Source organism: Myotis daubentonii, chromosome 16, assembly GCF_963259705.1.
Source record: "Myotis daubentonii chromosome 16, mMyoDau2.1, whole genome shotgun sequence".
Taxonomy (NCBI): Eukaryota; Metazoa; Chordata; class Mammalia; order Chiroptera; family Vespertilionidae; genus Myotis; species Myotis daubentonii.
In genome coordinates this window covers 40402106-40422841 of record NC_081855.1, presented here as the reverse complement: position 1 = coordinate 40422841, position 20736 = coordinate 40402106, and the positions used below count along the sequence as shown (strand labels likewise).

At 41.6% G+C, this 20736-nt stretch overlaps 1 protein-coding gene across 1 annotated transcript; it reads right to left on the bottom strand.

The window, feature by feature from the left end:
* Positions 1-9209: 9209 nt before the first annotated feature.
* On the bottom strand, positions 9210-19411 carry APOH (apolipoprotein H). Its single transcript, XM_059670058.1, has 8 exons — positions 19287-19411; positions 18737-18913; positions 16992-17088; positions 15653-15729; positions 15354-15542; positions 12848-13027; positions 10966-11163; positions 9210-9365 (listed from the first exon to the last, which is right to left on the bottom strand). Exons 1-8 carry the CDS (start codon positions 19348-19350, stop codon positions 9310-9312), a joined length of 1038 nt encoding a protein of 345 aa, XP_059526041.1. The 5' UTR covers positions 19351-19411; the 3' UTR covers positions 9210-9309.
* Between the last annotated feature and the right edge of the window lie 1325 nt (positions 19412-20736).

Genomic DNA, 20736 nt, shown 5'->3' with positions numbered 1-20736 from the left:
TCCAGCTCTCCTCCACTTGTTGTAATAAGTGATGCCTAGTCCTTTGAGGTGAAGAACTTCCTCTGAAATCATGAAAAGCTATAACTTACCTCCCTTACCCCACCATCACCAACTGCCCACATACCCCAAAATGTGTGTCCAAATCAAAGGGTTCCCCAAAGGTCTGAACTCCACCCCTGGAACCTAGGTTCAGAACTCCTCCTCTGTGGGTTTATATCCATTTAAACATTGAGAACAGAAGCCGCAAGTAGCATTTGTATCCATAATTTCTGAAGACGTCAAACTCAGTACAGTCATCATTGACCTCAACACTGGGCTCCAACAACCTCGGGGCAGGCGTTAATAAAAAGTAGCAGCAGCTGGAATGACTTCATCAAGCATCAAAGGCAGGAAATGAGAACAAGAGTAACACCCTCACCGCTACAAACACTTGGAGAAACATTAATGATGCACACCATGTAATAATTTCGTAAAATAAAGAGCACACAGGAGACCCACTCTGTGGACCTTCAGGTGTATTTGGGGGGAAATTGCTGGAATCAGACTCCATTCAGGGACCTCAAGCCATATAAATACTCTTTTTTTAACTGATGCAATATATGTGGCCTAAAAAAATACAGTTTTGCATAGACATTGTATGGCCAGATATCTATAGCAGCTAATTAATATGACTTCTATGTCTAGAAGGATAATAATGTGTCAGCTCAATATATATTTTTTGAACTCTCACATCCTCCGAGAAGCCTTCACTGATTCTCAGACCACCCTTATTCTCTTTCAAAACCCTTTCTTCATTGTATTTATCAAACTTTGTAATAAAATATTAATATCAACCATCCTTTTTTAGATTCCATAGGACAGGAACAATATATGTTGGGTTCACCATTGCAGACCCAATGCATTGCAGAGTACCCAGCATGTAGAGACAATCCATAAATGTTTATTGAATCAAAGAATAAATGCAGATTGCTCTTTTGTGCTTTTCTCTGCACCTGGAGTGGAATACAGCCACCCATCACTTCCTAGTTTACAGCTTCCATTCAAGAGGCCTGGAAGACAAACTTTTCTGAATCCAAATTTCTTTCTAAGAGACTAAATCTGATAGGTCTAACTTAATTATAAAGTCAGTTATGAAAATATATACAGAAAATACATACTGAATGTCATTTTTTTTCTTTGATTTTAAAAAGGTATTAAAATTAAAACATTATTGCCATTGAGAACATTATTTCCTATCAGCTACAAATGACTTCAATGAAAGTAAAAGGTTTGTTTCATAAATAAATAATATTTTACTTCCATTTTTAAAAATCAAATGGTAACATAATTGATGATAATGGAAACATCACCCTAAAAAATAGTTTTTCTTTCCTGTGTGGGGAATTAATTATCCTATACTTCTCATATAGAAAAGGATCTGCTTATTTTCAAAAGGTAAACTTAAAATTAAGTATTAGTCTAGATAATACTGAACAATGTGAATTCAATTATTTCCTATGTAAAACATGGGAAATATGACATTTTCCTAATTATAAAGATAATTCAGAATGAACTAGGACTGCATTTTGTTATAAGTATTAAATTTGATGATATCTATATTTTTAACTCCTGCTCTATAAATTATATTAACTATAGCAGAGACCTATAGGTTACCTCCATTTTGGTTAAAACACTATTGTTTGAGTCTTCTGTTTTATTGCCAGAAGCCGGTCCATCCTTGCTGCTTGACACAGTCACTGTGTGAGGTTGCAACGGCCCCAGTGAGGTTGAAACGGCCCCTGTGAGGCTGAGATGGCACCAGTGAGGTTGAGACGGCCCCAGTGAAGTTGAAATGGCCCCGGTGAGGCTGAAACGGCCCCAGTGAGGTTGAAACGGCCCCTGTGAGGTTGAGATGGCCCTGGTGAGTCTGAGACGGCCCCAGTGAGGATGGGACGGCCCTGGTGAGGTTGAATCAGCCCCAGTGAGGTCGAGACAGCCCCAGAAAGGTTGAGACGGCCCCGGTGAGGCTGAGACGGCCCCTGTGAGACTGAGACGGCCCCTGAGAAGCTGAGAAAAATACCACATGAACTCACTCATTTATGGATAATAAAGACCATTATAAACTGATGAACAAAGATGGATACAGAGGCAGAGCAGCATTGAGCAGACTATCAAACTACAGTGGGAACCCTGGGGAGGGTAAGGAGGGGTAGGAGATCAATCAAAGGACTTGTATGCATGCATATGAGAATAACCAATGGACATAAGACACTGGGGGGTAGGGGAGGCCGGGGGAATGTCAAAGGGGGAAAAAAGGAGACATGTGTAATACTCTTTGTAATACTTTAAGAAATAAAAAAAAAAGACATAAGAACAAATGTTACTGACTTTGGGTCACTGTGGTGAATTTTCAGGCAATTATTTCCACTTACTAGCAAAAATAATCCAGTGTTAACTGGAAAGAGAAATGAAATTTTTCTTTCTAGACTGAGATTTTTTTAATGGCATTTTTTTTCAGATTATAAAAGTTTTAGCTCGATTACAGGGAAATTAAAAGTTTTAAAGAGGAAAATAAAAATGATGCATAATCCTATAATTTAAAAATATGACTGTTAATAATTATATATTTTTTCTCAAATCACATATATTTATATATAATTAAAATTATAGTATATAAAATAATAAAAGTATATAAATCATTTTGAAGTCTACTTATTCCATCATTAGAATACAACATCATTTGCTTAATTATTCTCCTGTGATTGGATATTAGCAATTTTTGGCTCTTATATATAATGCTGGGGTATATATATATACATCTTGGTTGAAGTTTCAGCTATTTCCAGAAAAGATATTCCTGTGGGGGTGTGGGGGAGGACAACAACAATAAAAGGCTTTTGATCAGTACTGTCAAATTGCTTTCCAAAAGTGTTTTTTGCAAATTTGTAATCTCCCTCAGGAGTCCCTGAGAGTGGCTGTCTCACATTACCGATTTTTTCTAATCTGTGCTAGTTGTATGCACATAAAAAGTATCTCTTTAGTTTTCATTTTCCACTGTTAGAAAAGTTGAAATGTTAAGATCTCTGTCAGTCCTTTCCTTTTATTCTTCTGCAAAGTTTCTCATTAGCCCTTTGTCTATTTTTCTGGGACTTAACACGATATGCGTAGCTTCCGCATTTTTATTTATTGTTTCAAAACTAGCAATGGTTCTGTACACAGTACTAATACATAAGCTGATATTCTAAAGAATCACATTGCAGTCAGTGATTCACCATTTACATTATTAAGATACTTGGTATCATTGGAATGAAATGCATGGGTGATGCTTAGCAATCTAAATGGAAAGCAATTTGTAAATATCAAGAATGATGACTATTATTACATAAACACATTAGAGATAAATATCAGAATAATCCTTCAGCCAGTAAATCCCTTAAATCGCATAGAAAATGACTCCGAACTTCCCATTTACAGGTCATAAAAGTATGACCTATACCACAAATAGCTGTAGTATAAAGAAAGTAGAAACTGGGAATTACAAGGCATATATTCTTTTCTTCACTACGGAAAAAGAGAGCCACTACCTTTAGCACAAAGGTTCTGATCACTTCCCAGTGCCAGAACAAAGTCACATTCACCAAACCATCCTTACCCCCTGCCTTCCTGGGCACGCCGTGCTCAAGGCTATGAACAGAGATGAACTGGCTATTTGTCCTCCCTTCCCTTCAGTAATATGCATATCGCCCCAGCCAGTGTCCATACAAACTGGTAACCAACTACTAGAGAACTTCATAGCATCCATCACCTATAAAAACATCTACCAACCTGTTTCAGCCCCACTCCCTAAACTAAAAATTGCAGGAAGCCACTGGGAAAATTCATAGCCTAACTAGCAGTCTAAGAATGGTAGAAAAGACAGAGTCCAACCTTCAGGTTGGATCTCTGGTTCTGTCACTGATTAGCTCTGTGACCAGGTAAAGCAAGTCACATCATTTCCCTAAGCTTCAGTTCTTTACCTTCCTTACGGCAGGATTGGAAAGGTAGAATAGAATTAACAAAGGTGAGATATATGGAAAAGTTTACCCAGTGCTTGACACAAGGCAACTTCAATCAATATTGTCTTCTTTTCATTCCCAACATTTTTGTGAGCACTTTCAAAAGTAATAAATGCCACTAGGAGGCAGCACTAGCACACAAAGAGCTAGTCTCTCTCTCTCTCTCTCTCTCTCTCTCTCTCTCTCTCTCTCTCTCTCTCTCTCACACACACACACACACACACACACACACATACACAGAGACACACTCATCCATCATACATTCACACACACATGCAAGCACACATACTCTCACATGTGCAAAGACAACACACACTCAAACAACATACACACAAGAGGGACAAGAGTTCACACGCATGCACACCACCCACACACACTCTCACACACAGAGACATACTCACACACATATGCACCCATCCCAAGCTGTTTCCTTTTCTTTCTTTCTTTCTTTTTGTCTTTTTAGTCTTTTATTTAGGACGAATAATCTTCAGGCTACTAGGTGGGAAATTTCACTGATGAATACTTATGCTTGTGTTTGGGGGCTCAGAAATGAGACCCTGTATATTGAAAGACTGGTCAATGTCTTACAAATGACAGAATTCCTTTTCTGTACTGTAAACTTCTTGCAGAACTAGGCTGCAGTGCAGGAGACAAGCTAAAACACGGCCCCTTTGCATTCAGAACCCCTCCTGCCAAAAGGCAAGTGAAAAGCAGATCACTGGCCTTGGAGGCAGCGTCATTGACCACATGCAGCTCCCTGGGTTCACCGGGTCTGCAGCTGCTAGTACGTAGCAGTCCAGATGGGAAGAGGAAACTCAGCCATGCTAAAGTATGGGGTGATTCCTAGCAACCGGTGGTTAGAGTTTCACTCTCCCTTCAGCGGATTGCCTGGGGGTGGGGAACATTTTTGGGGGAGGGAGAAGGGTGTCAGTGCTTCCTGGACTGTCAGCCAGCAGGGCAGACCCCTGAAGCCTGTGGCTAGGGAGGGTGGGTATAGCTGAATTTTTATAAAAGTCAACTTGGTGATCTAAAAGTTTAAGAAAAAACATTTTGGAAAAGAGAGTTTACTTATGGGACTAAATGGGCCACATAATCACTAAATAGAGGGGCAGAAAGTGGGAAGTTTCTACTAACGGGCTGGCTCCTCTAATCCAAATTGCCTCTTCAGATTGCAAAAATAGCAGATTTTTTTTTTTCTGTGAAAATATCATTAGAGGAATCAGTACTGTGGCCTAAGCGCCAAAGTCTACTCTGATTACTTTTTTTTCAGGGATCCAAGTCTATCCAGCAGCCTGAGATGCCTTCCAATGAATAACATGGTACAAAAAGCCATCTTCAACCGACTTGCCATATTCCAGGAGCTTCTTTGTGGAATAGGCTGGGGTATGAGGGAGGGGGATGTGGGGGGTGCTGTAGGTTTAATATAGGAGCGCTGGGCTTGGGAGCTTTTAGCATTCTGAACACCTGGTATTTCCAAATAACAGACATAATGCTACAGTAATCGAGATGGTGTGGTCCTGGCAAAAGAACAGACAGACCAATGGAACAGAACAGAAACCCAGAAAAAGACTCCCATAAATATAGTCAGCCGATCTTTGCATTGCAAACAACAACGTCAAGAGAATGAGAAGACAGGATGAAAATCCTTGCAAATGACAATGCCTGATAAAGGACTGTTATTCAAAATATATGAAGGACTCCTCAAACTTAAGAAGGAAATAAGCAACCTGACCTTAAAAGTGGGCCAAAGGTCTCAACAGACACCTCACCAAAGAAAATATACAGGTGTCAACTAAACAATGAAAAGATGCTCTGTGTCATTAGGTCATCAGGAAAATGCAAATTAAAGCAACAAGAGACAACCACATTAGAATGGCCCAAACCAGAACGCCGACAACAAATGCCGATGCAGGCGAGGTGGAATGCAAAATGGTCCCACCGTTTTGGAAGACAGCTTGGTGGTTTCTTACAAAACGAAACATAGCCTGGGTGCACTGGGTGAAAGTGGTCAAAAGGTACCAAGTTCCAGTTACAAAACACCTCACTCCTGGGGATGTAACGTCGGCATGGTGACGACAGCTAATACTGTTGTATATTTAAAAGTTGCTAAGAGAGTGGACCCTAAAAGTTCTCATTACGAGGGGGAAAAAAGTGGAACTATATGAGGTGATGGATGTTAAGTAGACTTATTGTGGTGATCATCTCACAACGCATGCACGCCTCAAATCATTATGTTGTACACCTGGAGCTAATACAATGCTGTAAGTCAACTGTAGCTCAATAAACAAACAAGCCTACTCTTACCATGGCACCCGCAATTATGCTCCTCAGTATTCACCCAAAGGAGTTGGAAACTTGTGTTCAGACAAAAAACCTGCACGCGGATGTTTATAGCAGCTTCATTCATGTTTGCCCAAACTTGGAAGCAGCCAAGATGTCCTCCAGTAAGTGCATGGGTAATAAACAAACTGCTACATCCAGACAATGGAATATTATTCTGCGCTAAGAAATGAGCTGTCAGCCGTGAAAAGACGTGGGGGAAAGTTAAATGCATGTTCCTAAGTGAAAGAAACCCATCGGAAAAGGCTGCATGCCGTTGGATCCAAGGACATGAGATTCTGGAAAAGGCAAAACTACAGAGACAGTAAAAAGACCAGTGGTTTCAAGGCTGGAGGAGGAATGCGTAGGCAGATCACAGAGGGTTTTTAGGGCAATGAAAATTCTCTATAATGATGGATATGTGTCATATATTTGTCCAGATCCATAGGAAGTACAACACCAAGAAAGAATCCTAAGGTAAACTATGAACTTTGGGTGATTATGATGTGTCCGTGTAGGCTCATCTTTGGTTAAAAAAATTTTAAAAAGTATCACTCTGAAAAGTGATGTTGATCATGAAGGGAGGGGGTTATGGATGTGTTTGGGCAGTGAGTATATCTTCCTTCCTCTCAATTTTGTTGTAAACCTAAAACTGCTTTAAAAAATTAAGTCATAAAAAGATGGTATAACAATGAAATGACAAAATCTGTGTGCTTGTTTTATTTTGGTTTTGGTGTGTGTGGTTATTTTTATGATGTTTACATTCTTCCAACAATGTTGTCCCCAATCCCTCGTTTTGTTTTTTGTTTTTTCCCCAATCCTTCTTGAAAGCAGGTGTGGCAAGGCATTCCGTGAGTTAAAATATTGAAAAGCTTTCGCACCAGTTGGTAGATAGCTGTTGCCCAGGCACTCTGAGTGCCAACCACAACAAGGCTACCAGCTCTTCCCAGAAGGCCCCCCTCCTCCATTTTCCCACATCTAACAACTCAAGGGTAACGCCTGGTACATCGAGGGCCTCCAGCCCTGACCCCTCGACCCTCAACCCTCCAGTCCATGGTCGCAATCCATTCTGACTGATCCCCTGCCCTGGTGGTTATACCCCTAATACAGGTCATAGGTAATAAACACTTAAGTTTAAAAATCCCCATTGAGCCTGTTCATTCATCAGGTGTGGGCTGGGCTACAGGGCCTCAAACATTCTGTATTCATATGTCTCAGTGGGTCCGAGCAGGTAACGGCAATTGTGAAAGAAGAGGGAAGCCCAGTGTGGACTTCTACAGAAGAGCCCGCAGAGACTGAGCAAAAGGCCTGGAGCTCGGGCTGTATTAGGGAGGCTCCCAGTTACCACCCACCAGATGCCGAAAGAAATCTTCATTACTTACCTTCACTGGTCTCCCTGTGACCAGCCCCCTTGGTTCCCTCCCAGGGACGGGGGGGGGGGGGGCAATGCTATAAGTCTTTACTGCTGCCCTTGCATTCCTAGAGATGTTGGGGGGATGAGGAAGAGGTCCTTTAAAATTAATATGTGACAAGTTAAAGAAAACAGTGGTTCTTTAATTACTATGTGACAAATTAAAGAAAACTGTTTCCTGGCCGGTGTTTCCCAGTGGTTAGAGTGTCGGCCTGCGCACCAAACGGTCCTGGGTTCAATTCCCGGTCAAGGGCACGTACCTGGGTTGCAGGTTCACTCCCCATTCCCTTTTGGGGTGCATGTGGGAGGCAACCAGTCAATGTGTCCCTCTCACATGTCTCTCTCTCTCTCTCTCTCTCTCTCTCTCTCTCTCTCTCTCTCTCTCTCTCTCCTTTCTCCTCACTCCCTTTCAGTCTCTATAAAAATTAATGGAAAAAATATCCTTGGGTGAAGATTAACAAAAAAAAACAGAAAAGAAAACTTTGTGCTAAGGGAGGAAATCCAGAAAAGAGGGTTGGGGGGAGAGATATGGGGTCTCAGGGTTCATCCATCCTAACAATATGGAGAGCAGAGTGCCTGGTACAGATACTGATAAGATGATGGATTTGGTAGGGTCAAGATTTTTTTTTAAAGGGTCTTTTCTATTTTCTCAGTGAAATGAGAAGCAAGGCCAGTGGTTGAGAGTGAGGAGAGAGAAGATGGCTTGAGGGGCATTGAGAAGAGAAACAGCCACCTTCGGGTGGAGGGGAGTGAACCGTCTAAAGAAACACGGTAGGATTTCTGGGCAGAGCCGAGGGCTTATGTAATGTGTGTGTTGGTGAATTGAAAGTGGGGCCTATTAGCCGGTTATGAGGTTTTCTTTTCTCTTTTCCAGCAACATTCAGATGCTCTGGCACAGGCAGAGGGAAGGCAGCGAGAGCCAGGTTTTGCCACCATGTACTACAGAAGGAGAAAAGGGCAGGGGAATTGAATACGAACAAAGGAGCAACGTCGTGCTGGATCACGGAATTTTAGTGGCTGAGGAGAGATTTTTCTAGGGATTTTGTAAAGCAGACTCCTAGGTTCAAATCCAGTTCTTCTAAACTGGTAGCCCATGCTGATTCCTTCATGGCCATGCTTCTCAAAAGAATCATATGGGGACTATGTCATCAGTGTAGATTTTTGGACCATCTTCACAAATTCTGGGTACAGCATTTTTTCTTTGTTATAAGTACCAGGTGATACTGATGTGGGGGTCTGTGGACCATTTTATGAAAAATACTGAATTGTAGTTGTTTTAGGTGAAAGCATTTGAGGGTAGATTTAGGGGAAAGGAACTGGGTTACCCACATAATTGCTTACACTGTGCATTTCACAGCCACAAAATGATGATATTCCAAATATTGGGGTTCTGAAGCAGATAATAAAACCAAAACTAAGCCCCTTAGGAGTAATGATGCAATGGCTAAGGCCATACATTCAGTCACTTTATTTTTTCCACTTCCATTAGGTTTCTTGGACAAACACAGACATGACGCTGAAGTTTGAATCTGAAGGCAGACCAGTTTAGCATGGCTTGACATCCCAGGCATCCGTTTTCCAGAAGGCCAGGGAACTGTGTTCTGTTTGGGGGGGGGGGGGGGGGGGATAAACATTCTGTGAGAAACAACCATTTCTTAAATGTGTTAAGTGGCTAAGACAAATCAAGTACATTTTATAAACGTGTAGAATAAATTGAATTAAATGAACAAAACCATTGAGCATGAGGTTTCTGTGACATGAAAAAGCATCAGGGAAATGATAAGGTGGTCATTTCCAGGAGAGAAAATAAAAGGTTCTATCACTCTGAGAGTCAAGATTAAAATTTGGAAAAGAATCATCCTTTTATTTATTCTCCAATGCACTAACCGTGCAGCATCTGTCTCAAGGCTGGAAGGGAGACTGGCCTGAAGGAATATCTGGACAAAGCCCTGTTTGTTTGTTTGTTTGTTAATTTTCCTCTTCTAACCTTTATTTTTTTGTACTGATTTGTATCAGGCTCGTGGTGCTTTGTCAGTTGGGTATTTAACATCTCACCAGCGCTCTGCTGTGTTGTGAAGAGCAATGATTTGCGCTGGCCCGTGTGGCTCAGTTGGTTGGGCGTTGTCACAAGCACCAAGAGGTCTGACCATTTCTGGCCAGAGCACATACCCGGGTTATGGGCTCAATCCCCTGTAGGGGGCATGCGGGAGGCAGCAATCAATGTTTTTCTCTCTCCCTTCCTCTCTCTAAAATCAATTTTAAAGTGTTTTTTTAGAAAACACACACACAACAATGTATTCAGTGCATTTCTAACTCTTTGTAATGATAATAACTGTGACTGGTTGAGCACTTCGTATTGAATGTCATGCATGACATTTCTAATCATCAAACCTATGAGGTGGATATTATCTACTAGTTATCATTCCCTCTGTCTCTCGAACTGGCCACTTCTCAGACCTCTCTCCTCTTCCCTACACCTGCTCCCAACGCTGTTCTCTCCGGCCTGCTGGTACAGGGCTGTCCACGTGCTTGGGCCATTTCTAGACTAGAGCCAACAACAGCGTCAATCTCTGCTGGTCCTTCCTTCATACAACAAAGATATTTAAACCCTAAACCTGAAATCTTACAAGGTTGGAAGCTCTAAATGCTGGCCATTGTACACGTTTTTATCTCACACAGACATAATTATCTTCCTTAAAATATTTTGCTCTGGTGACTATTATGCTCCCATGGATCCTTTTTAAACTCTAGGAATTGCTGAAGGAAGTGGGGGAAATGTAATAAGATGTATAAACCAATGACCTTTGCCATAAGTCACTTTGTAAATTGGGGTGAGTTTAATTTGGGACCGAGAGGTGGCAAACATTACATTATCATTACCAGTATTATTATCATCATTATTATTATCAGCTATTCAAGCTTAATTTGGAATTATACAAGATGGGCATAATTCACCTCAATATTCATCAAATAAAGCCACAACCCCGAGTATTAAGGAAAAGAATTGAAAAGAAAAATATGTTTATTCAAGTAAAGAAACCGAATGCATCTTTCATCTCACTACGCCTCCTGTCCCCATCTCTTTTTAAAAGTCCAGTGACCATAGTGGCGTGGCTTCTTATGGTCTCTGTGTAATAAAAGTAGTAACTGTGGTGAGGGGCACACGGGAGTCCTGGCTAAAAGTTCCCGCGTTTGACTTACCCTTGAAGCAGGCGGGGACCTCAAAGGTGCCGTCGATGCACTGAGCGTCCTCGGTGTAACTGCACTTCTTTTCCTTATTTTTGCAGAAGAAGGAAACCTTCTGCCCATGCAGCATCCCGTTCTTAAATTTTTCTTGGATCTTCACTCTCTCTCCTTCGAATATCACAGTAGCTTTTTTAACAGACACTTTACAAGATGCTGAAAGAGACAATATTTGGAGTTAAGACTTAGGAGTTCTATTAGTCTTTCTTAAAGAGAATGTAGCCTTTGAGCTTGTAGATGAGTACATCTGAAATGAATTGCTCAAGACAAGAAGAGTCCAAGACTGTATACACTGAATAACATCAATATCATTCCTAATAGCAGGGTTTTTGTTTTTTTTGTTTTTTTTTTACCAATAGAACCATTAGTCATGGGTTCCAAGGTGGCCTTTTCTTCCCCTGCAGTAGCCACACAAGAAGGTCAGAGCAAAAGCAGCAGATTCTAGGCTTTGGTGAACAGGGGCTTTTACCAGATACCACCATTGCGTGCAAGATCACGCTGGCCCACTCAGAACCCATTTATTGAGCTAATGCACCCACTCATCAGCCACTGTGAGGGTTGGCTGATTACAGCTCACAAACGCTCCTTTCTCTGAAAATTTGCCTTCAGCCTTAAGGATGCCACCTCTCCCAGGAGGTAATGCAAACCAGTCTCCAACCCCAGGGTCAGAGAAGGGAACAGCCGATAGCCCATGACTAACTGACAAGGAGATACAAAAAGCAGGTTCTCCTGCCTCTTGGTGGGATCAACTCGGGGGTAGAATTCATGGTCCAGAGCTCCCAAGGAGATGGAACTGAAGCTAGACTCTTGCTGAGACCACATACTTGTTCAAAAGTTAATTGGATCCACAGTATCAGCAACACCTGGGAAGCTGGTAGAAATGCAAATTCTCAGCTCCTAGCCCAGATCTACCGCGTCAGAAACTCTGTGGGATTCTGATGCACAGTGAAGTGTGAGAACCAGTGTCCTACTCCATCCTACCTGCCTCACTCTCTTTCTCCTGACACACTCACTTAATAAAGCAACTGCACTCAAATCCCTGTTTCCGGTTCTGCTTCTAAAGTACCACAACCTAAGACACTGGCCATATGTTATTTTGCCTGCCCTGCCTAATTCCCTTTTTTGCTTACACTATTCAGCCCACAGCAACCTGAGCAGATATATAGTGCTAGGTTGTGGTTCTCTGCATAAGCATACCACTGACCGTATCAAGGATAGACACCTAACCCAAATGAGTGTCCCAGGAAAAAGATGCATTAGTAATGAGTCCTTTAGTTGAGAGGTCCTGATGTAGAGTCCAGGCAAGTTCAAGGTGAATAAGCAGAGAAACATGGAGATGCGAGAAAGCCATTGAGAGATGAAAAAAAAAGGTGGCAATTATTCCTGAATCTCAGCTCCAGTTCTCAGGAGGAATGGTTGTGTTTCATTTCCTGTTCTTCAATGTCCCTCTAATTGCCTGTTTCCCACTTATAAGCCCCCTTTTCCCTTGAAGTAGCTCAACTGTGTGGTTGGCTTTTGCAACAGTGAGAAGAAGCTCAACCAGAACCAAGCAGAAACGAATGTTCATAGGCAAAGACTTCAAAGCATTATAGGAAGCCCACACACTCTTACACCATACTATCAAGGCTCATGAAAGATCTGTTTATTTCATACACTTTAATTTCAAATGAGCTTGCTAAGCATGAAGCTGCCCATGCACCTGTGAGTCTTTCACACACCAATAGCTGTGAAGCTAGTCTGAGCAATAAGTAGAAAATGATTGGAACAAGCAAGGGGCAAGTAAGGGTGACCCACTGGATAGATTCACAGACATTTTTAAGACCTCACCCATATTTCATACCTTTGCAACTTGGTTGTGCAGACCAGTTTCCGAATTTGTTGCATTCTACTTCTTCTGGGCCATCCAAGACATAGGTATCATGGCAACCATAGGTGGCTTTATCCTTGTAACTAAGTGCTTCTTTTGCAGGATAGTTGACAAATCCATTGTCTGGTCTTATTGGGAATGGGCATTTTACTTCTAAAAAGTTCATTTAACAAGACATATTAGTATAAGTAGTAATGTTGTCCAGTAGTCATGGAATATGCAGTTACATTCTAATATCCCTTATACCATTGATCACTGGGTGTTCCTGTGACTGGAATGAAATTTACAGGTACCTTGGTGCTTAATTCTGTCTGCCTTATCTTATACTCATGGGAACCTGGATATTTTTTTTTAAAGAAACAAAACCACTTTGAAACTATATAAATGAGTTACCAAGTTCTTTGGGCTTTCACATAATCATAAGGCATTATTTGTTGTGAATTTCATCTCTACGCAGTCTAAGATGGTGAGTTTGAAAGAAGAAAAAAAACAGTTTCTTTTCATCAACAAACCATGAAATTAAAACACAAAGACTCCCTTCATGCACACCAGCACACCATTAGTTGGGTTTTAAATGTTAAATCTAATTCTCATGATTGTCTTCAGACTATATAAGAAGGCAGCACAAAATATGAAGGAGAAAAATGGTGCTGCTTCCAGGCCTTCTTAAGGCCCCAACAGCAGAGCCCCAACCCCGTACCCCAAGTCACCAGAATACAAGAGAGCAAGGGCGGAGCCAGGAGCACAGAGCTCCTGGGAGGGAGAGTATTGAGGTAGTTTAAAGGACAGACTTCAGAGTTGGACTGATGGACTCAGTGTTGGCTCTTCCACACATCAAATGAGAAAGAATCTGAGTCTATAATAATACTAAAATTAACAGTCCGTGGAAGAGAAAAGCTCTTCTCTGTAGAAGAATGCCAGCTAATCAATATAGAAGGAAAGAAAGAATTAGAATGTCATCATTTTGAAACCACCAATGTCATAATTGGATCATCGGTGGATGCAAAAATGACGCCTAGAGAGTGCATATCCACACAGTTGTCAAGTATGACCCACAGGTAGCTCACTAATTCCAGAAGGAAAGAGATCCTTTACCAAAAGATCGACCACACCCCCCATTAGCAATGACCACCAGGGGGCGGACGCTCAACGCAGGAGCTGCTGAGCTGCAGTGACTTGGCAGCAGTGGTTCTTGGGTGACACACCCGGAACCAGAGAGGAGGGAGCCCGATTCTGGGGTGCGTCACCCGAGAACTGCCCTCTCATAATCTGGGACCCTTTGGGGGATGTCAGAGAGCTGGTTTTGGCCTGATCCCTGCAGGCCAGGCCGAGGGACCCCACCAGTGCACCAGGCCTCTAGTATTCTTACAATTGTTTAAATGCTTGTTGTTAATACTTCAAAACATGTTAAATGTCTTGGGTACAGTGATAATATAGGAGAATGTCCTTGTTCCTAGGACATTTATGCTGAAGTATTATGGGTAAGTGTCATGATGTGTACCACTTATTTTCAGATAGTTCAGGGGAAAAAGTGTCTGGAGGGGGCGGAGAATGAGAATGTCACAACACGTTGATAGTTGCTACATCTAGGTAAAGGGTTGGAAAAAATATTTTTTAAGTACCTACTGCTTAGGACTTGGTAGAGTTAATTGAGATGACATATACAAAGCAAGAGACCAGTGCCTAGCCTAGAGTTAAGGCCCCCAAAAGGTTCTAGGTATTTTTACTAATAGTTTCCCCATGCTAAAAAGCACTTGAGTTTTGAATCATTCAACAAATACCTAAAATATCCACTACAGGAGACGTTAACGGTCCTTAGTATAATCCTCGTCAGCATGATCACTTCTATCTGTCTACTGGTTATACAACTGACAAATGTAAAGATGGTGACGTGAGGTCAAATTCAAGGAGGAAGAGTCTGCATAAGTCCTTAAAATCAAATATTTTTTTGTGATTCTTACATGTAGGTAAAAGCAGGTAACAATATGACTGCAACCCAGTGTTTTTTCTTTACCTTCATCTCCTGAGACACCCCAGTTTAAGCCAGGCTTCTCTTCACCAGCCCCGCCACAATATCCCGCTGTCTGTGCACACACCCTGTTCTTTCACGCCTTCCAGGCTTTCCACATCCTGCCCTCTGTGTGGCATGCCTTCCCCTCATTATCCACTCATCCTCCAAGCCCCTCCCTTAGAAAGCTTTCCCAGGCAGCTCCAGAGAGTTCATTGCATTGTATAGACTTCCCCTGAGGTCAGAAGCCAGGTCTCATACATCTGGTATCCCGAACACCTAGCACCCCGCCTGGTACATGGTAGAAGCCAACAAGCGTTTGTTGAACACGGTCATCTGGAAGGCAGCTATGCTCACCACTTACCACCAATGCCAAACAAGGTCACTGAAACACCCATAGCGGAATGTTCAGTAGTTTTCAAAAATGGGAATTGCATTATCCTAATCGTTTTCTCTTCTCTTTGCACTTACCCCTGCATTCTGGTAACTGAGTCCAGTTTCCATGTGCTGTGCAGGTAGCGGTGTCATTTCCAAACATGGCGTAGTTGGGCAGGCATTTAAAGACCGCCTGCTTTCCGTAGACTGATCTGTTTCCAGCCAATGGCTCATAAGCGCTAAGTACCGCAAATTTAGGTGTGGGTGGTGGAGGGCAGTTTACAGCTGAAAAAAGAAAGAACTATCATTTTCATGAGGCTTATAGTGCTGAAACCAGAAAAGTCCCAGGCAAACCTACTGGTCACCCTCCCCGTAACTGGGCCCCACAGACTCACGGGAACACACAGGGAGGTTCGGACTCCATATTCCCTCCTCAGTGCATTGAGCAGATTTAGTTCCATTCAGAAAAAACCTGCGAAAGGAAAACTGTAATCCATCAAACTGGAAGGGAATCCATCGAGAGCTTCTCGAATGTCTTCTCCCTTGTGCATTGCTTTAGATGAACACTGTTGACTTCGTTCCCATTATGTGGTTTTCCTGAAGAGCTTAACACACATCTAAGGCTCAAGTCTCCAGCCTAACGCTGCCGGTGAATCACCAAAGAATGGGAAGGTTCCATAGCTGGTGAGTGTAGAATCCAAACCCCAAATCCCTCATCTTCAGCCAGCTGGATAAACTAACTGATTCTTATGTGAAGCAAAAAAACAAAACAACAACAACAACAACAAAAACCGTTTTATTTCTTCAGGATCACAACATGAATCAAACTGAGTAATCTCTACTATTCCTTTTCTCAGAGCATATTAACAGGAATGTGTAAAAACTATGCCATCTAACAGGGTGATCGCTGCGTAAGTCATATAAATGTCTAATCACGTTGTTTTACACCTGAAACTATTATAATATTGTATGCCAACTGTAATTTAAAAATTAAAAAGAAATTAAACAATCAAAATGCCAATGCAGTCTATTTTCATTGAAAATGTAACCTTCTGTCCTGGAAGCCAATTTTGTTAATGTTGCTTGTCAGCAGACCTACAAATAACTTGTGCTTCAGAAGAAAGGACTGCATTTCTCTTTCACACACAGTATGTCTTAATCTCCAACCCCCTTCCTCAGTAAGGTTTTGCCCGACTGCATTGCAGCCAACTTGCTATTGCCAACATCACCAGTGGTGTCTTTGCTCAGAAGGCAGATGAGTTATTTTACCAGCCACAGTGCTTTCTACCTGGGGATGTTGTGCTGTTCTGAGAATGAAGAGAACTATGTCCCACATCATCATACTCCCACCCTTTGCCTCAGAATTCTCTAGAGACTACCAGGTCAGTCAATCAAGTTAGCCTCATAACTAAAGCCCAAATCTAATTCCTAAAATATTTTAATCCTCGTGCTAAGATTTGGGCCAGAAATTATAAGGAATTACCATCTAGTTTCAATAATTTCAATGTACATCCTCAGATAAGTAACTAATCAGAAGCACCCCAAAATTGGATATATTTCAGTAATTATCATATTCTCCACCCCTTACCCACCCTCAACACCATTGTGTATTTAGTAATTTGTATTCAGCAAGCCCAAGGCTAGAAATAAATTATGGTCCAGTCTTGATGTTTAACTTAAGGGCATAGAAATGTGCTTCATCTATTAGCTATTCAGTCACTCAGAAGTCCTTACCCGTTGTTACAAGAAAAACTGATTGTGTTCGGATATTCAAAAGTTGTATAGCGTACAGCTCCATTTTCTAAGATTCCAGCAAAAGGACACACTCTGGCTGTGATTTAAAGATAAAAAGGTAAATATCTATTTATAGAATTTTGTATTAAAATAAAAATATATAAACTCCTTTCTATCCTTTGATCCAATAACTCTACTGGTAACTATTCTAAGAAAATAACTAAAATAAGTCAAACGATGTATGCATTAATGTGTTCATTACATAGCTACCTCTAATAACAAAAACCAAACAGCCTAAAAGTTCATGATCAGGGTATTGTGTTAATGAATGATGATAAATCAACTGTATATAATGCAGCCAATAAAATATTGATTATGAAGATCATAGAGGCATAGTCAATGTTTCTGACATGCTAATGAAAATAGGAAAACACAAAATGATATCTGCTCTCTATAATAATACAAAAATATACACAGAAAATAACTTGAAAAATGAAATTGGTAGTGTTCCAGAGTTATGGCCAATTTAAATTTAAAAATTCCCAAATGATGTTATAGTGGTTTTTCATTAAAAATTCTGTTGGTCTTGCCCTGGCCAGTGTGGCTCAGTTGGTTGTCATTCCATGCACCAAGAGGTTGCTGGTTCAACTCCTGGTCAGGGCACATGCCCGGGGTATGGCTCAATCCCCAGTAAGGGGTATGCAGGAGGCAGTCATCCATTGATGTTTCTCTCTCTCTCCCTCTCCCTTCCTCTTTCTCTAAAATCAATAAAAACATATTTTTTAAAAATATATTGTTTGGTCTTTTTTCATCAAAGAGTATATTAAAACCACTTGTATGGACATGTATAATGTTCACAGAAGTCAGTCCCTATGATTAAAATAACCAGAAGCTAGATAGGTCCATATAGTTATTTTTAGTGCTTAATTTCCACATACAATTGCCAGAAATCCTCTGGTTGATCGCTCAATATTTGACTGTAAAAATAATGCCAGCTTGATATCACAGAACCCAATTTTGAGGATGAATAAAAGCAACTATCTACCATAAAGCAACAATGAAACATCAACGTATATAATTTATGTTATATTATTAACTTAGACTAATCTGTAGTATATTTATACTTCACTATAAATATCACATGTAATCTATAACAATAAAAGCATAATATGCTAATTAGACCAGATGTCCTTCCGGATGACCTTCCGGACGAAGCTGGGGCTAGGAGGGCCGAGGCAGAGGTGGCCACAGCGGCGGGCGGGGGCTGAGCCCCTTGCACAAATTTCATGCATTGGGCCTCTAGTATATACATAATTTAGATAAAATTTATTGACATTTCAGTAACTTTTCATTCTGTTTTCATTTTGAGGCAAAGTCCTGAGATACGATGATTCTTCATGTTTTATTTTCAAGAGTCTCCTTGGCATCTGTTTCAACTTCAGAGTAGCTGTACTTCTTTTTTCACTTCTGCAGAGTCTCCCTCTCCTTCGGTCATGCCAGGTCTCTTTTACACGTCTCTCCCAGCTCTATGCTAAGTTTGTCTCTCCTTCTCTAAATAGTACCTACCTCCCTTGGTCTCCTCTCCCATGGAGAAGCCCTCGGGCCCTCTTGTTTCTTCACAAGCCTCCCCTCTCCCCCACAGCTCTGCTGGCCTTCCACACACGGAGCATGGTAAGGTAGGTTATCTGCCCACAATGTCCAGAATTGGAGGGAGGGGAGAGAATGTGCACAAGGCGCTGACTTACGTGTACATCTCAGCGTGTTGATGGGCCAGATTCCGGTGAGGGGGCAGGTAAACCGTCTCATCCCTCCGCGGGACACATAGCCCGGCTTGCAGAAGTACATTATCTGCTCCCCTGGATCATAGGATGTTTTTAAGGGGGTAACTGTGGCAAACGGTAAATCATCTGGCTTGGGGCAGGCTGAAACAGAGCACGAAGCAGTTGGTTAAGAAATCTAGAGGTGCATTTTTAAGTTCAGCTGGCATAGAAATTAAAACTCGTGAATGCTTTCCAAAAGGAACTCTACCAACTCCTGTGTCATATCTCATCTAATCTCAACCACCCTTTGAAGGGTACTGTTGTTATTCCCATTGTACAGGTCAGCACACTGAGGCTTCAATTGTCTAAGGATCTTCCGGAGGAACTTTAAACATGGCAACGTTAAAAAATAAGTATTAATCCAGTTTCTCCGGAATCCACCCTAAAGAGAACTCAAGTTATCATTAGTGATCCCCAGCATATGCCAGGGGGTTGGATATATCAATTATTTTTGCAAAAAGCGAAGAGTACTTACTCCGTCCGGCAACAGCCACATGGCAGAGAAAACTGGAGAACAAGATGAGCGCTGGAGAAATCATTGTGGATGATTCTCACTGGCACTACCAAAGTGGCTTTCCTCTACCAAAAAGAGAGGATGCACATATAAAACTGCTTAACTATTAACCATTTTTGTGTACTTTCATCTCTGTAAATAGAAGATAAAGTATCGGGATTTGAAAGGAACTCGGATACCTACATTCTTTAATCATTTACTTTCCACTCCTGTGGGTCCGTTGTGAAATCTTTAGTTGATGGTGTCTGTCTCCAGAACTTTGTGTTAAGGCACGAAACAGTTCACTGTTGCTGCTGACAGAATCTGGTGATTCCAAGATTGCCAGGTCTTCAGTCTAGACCTCTGGTTTCTCCATCCTCTGATCTGTGTTCATAGTGGATGGATCACCAAAAGACTGCTTCACCCACAGCCTGGGCGTATAAACTTAGGACTATGGCTTACTCTCTGGGTTTCGTTCTTCACACCTCTAAAAGGATATTCCAGCTTCTGGATGTATGAGTCGAAAGAACATCACCGAGGTACCTATCATTAAAATGCCTAAAAAACCTGAGCTCATTATTCTCTCACACGATGACTATTTCTTCCAGCTTCCTCTTTTCCCTGCAGTTAGTAACAAGATCCTCCTGGGAGTGCTAGGTATTTGGAGCTATCCTTGAAGAGGCCATCTGCTCACAGCAAAGCAACACAAAGCCTTGCTCCTCCATTCTTACTACTTCCTACATCGGTCTAGACGGATTTCTAGGTTGGTTTTAGGGATTGGGAAGTTGACCGGGACTCAAAGAAGAGAAGGAGTTGAATGGGTGGAGAGAATGGTGGTGATGTTGATTGGGAAGGTTTTGAGGGGACTGTTCATGATTCCACAGTTATCTCATACCTCATTTGCTCTAAGGAACTGAATATACAAATGGACAACGGCCAGACAATGTATAAAAATAGCATGCTGACCCATGTCTCTGTAGCAACCCATCCAGAAAGCCGAATCACAGCCTCTGTAGCTATTGGCCCAACTTAGGACCAACCAGGAAAAGCCAACGATGTTCTTCTAACCAATCACATAGGCTGTCTGGCCTCTAGTTAGTCCAGCTTTCCCAAACCAATAAGCTCCAGCCAGGGCATACTTGAAACCTTCCCTTTTTGTCCACTATGAAGTTTTCCCATTCTTCGAACTGACTTTGAGCCTCTGCCCGACACAAATGATGATGACTGACTCCCTGGCCATTGCAAACTTGGAGTAAATAGCCTTGGCTTGTTCTCCTTGGGGTGGTCTTGGTTTATATCCTCAGGTCTAAATTTCCTTGAGGCACATCCATTTAAGAAAAGTTCTTGTGGGGCAGTGATTCTCAAATGATGCTTTTAATGAACATTGTGCTCCACGATAAGAAGAAAAGCATACCGCCACAAATATAAAACA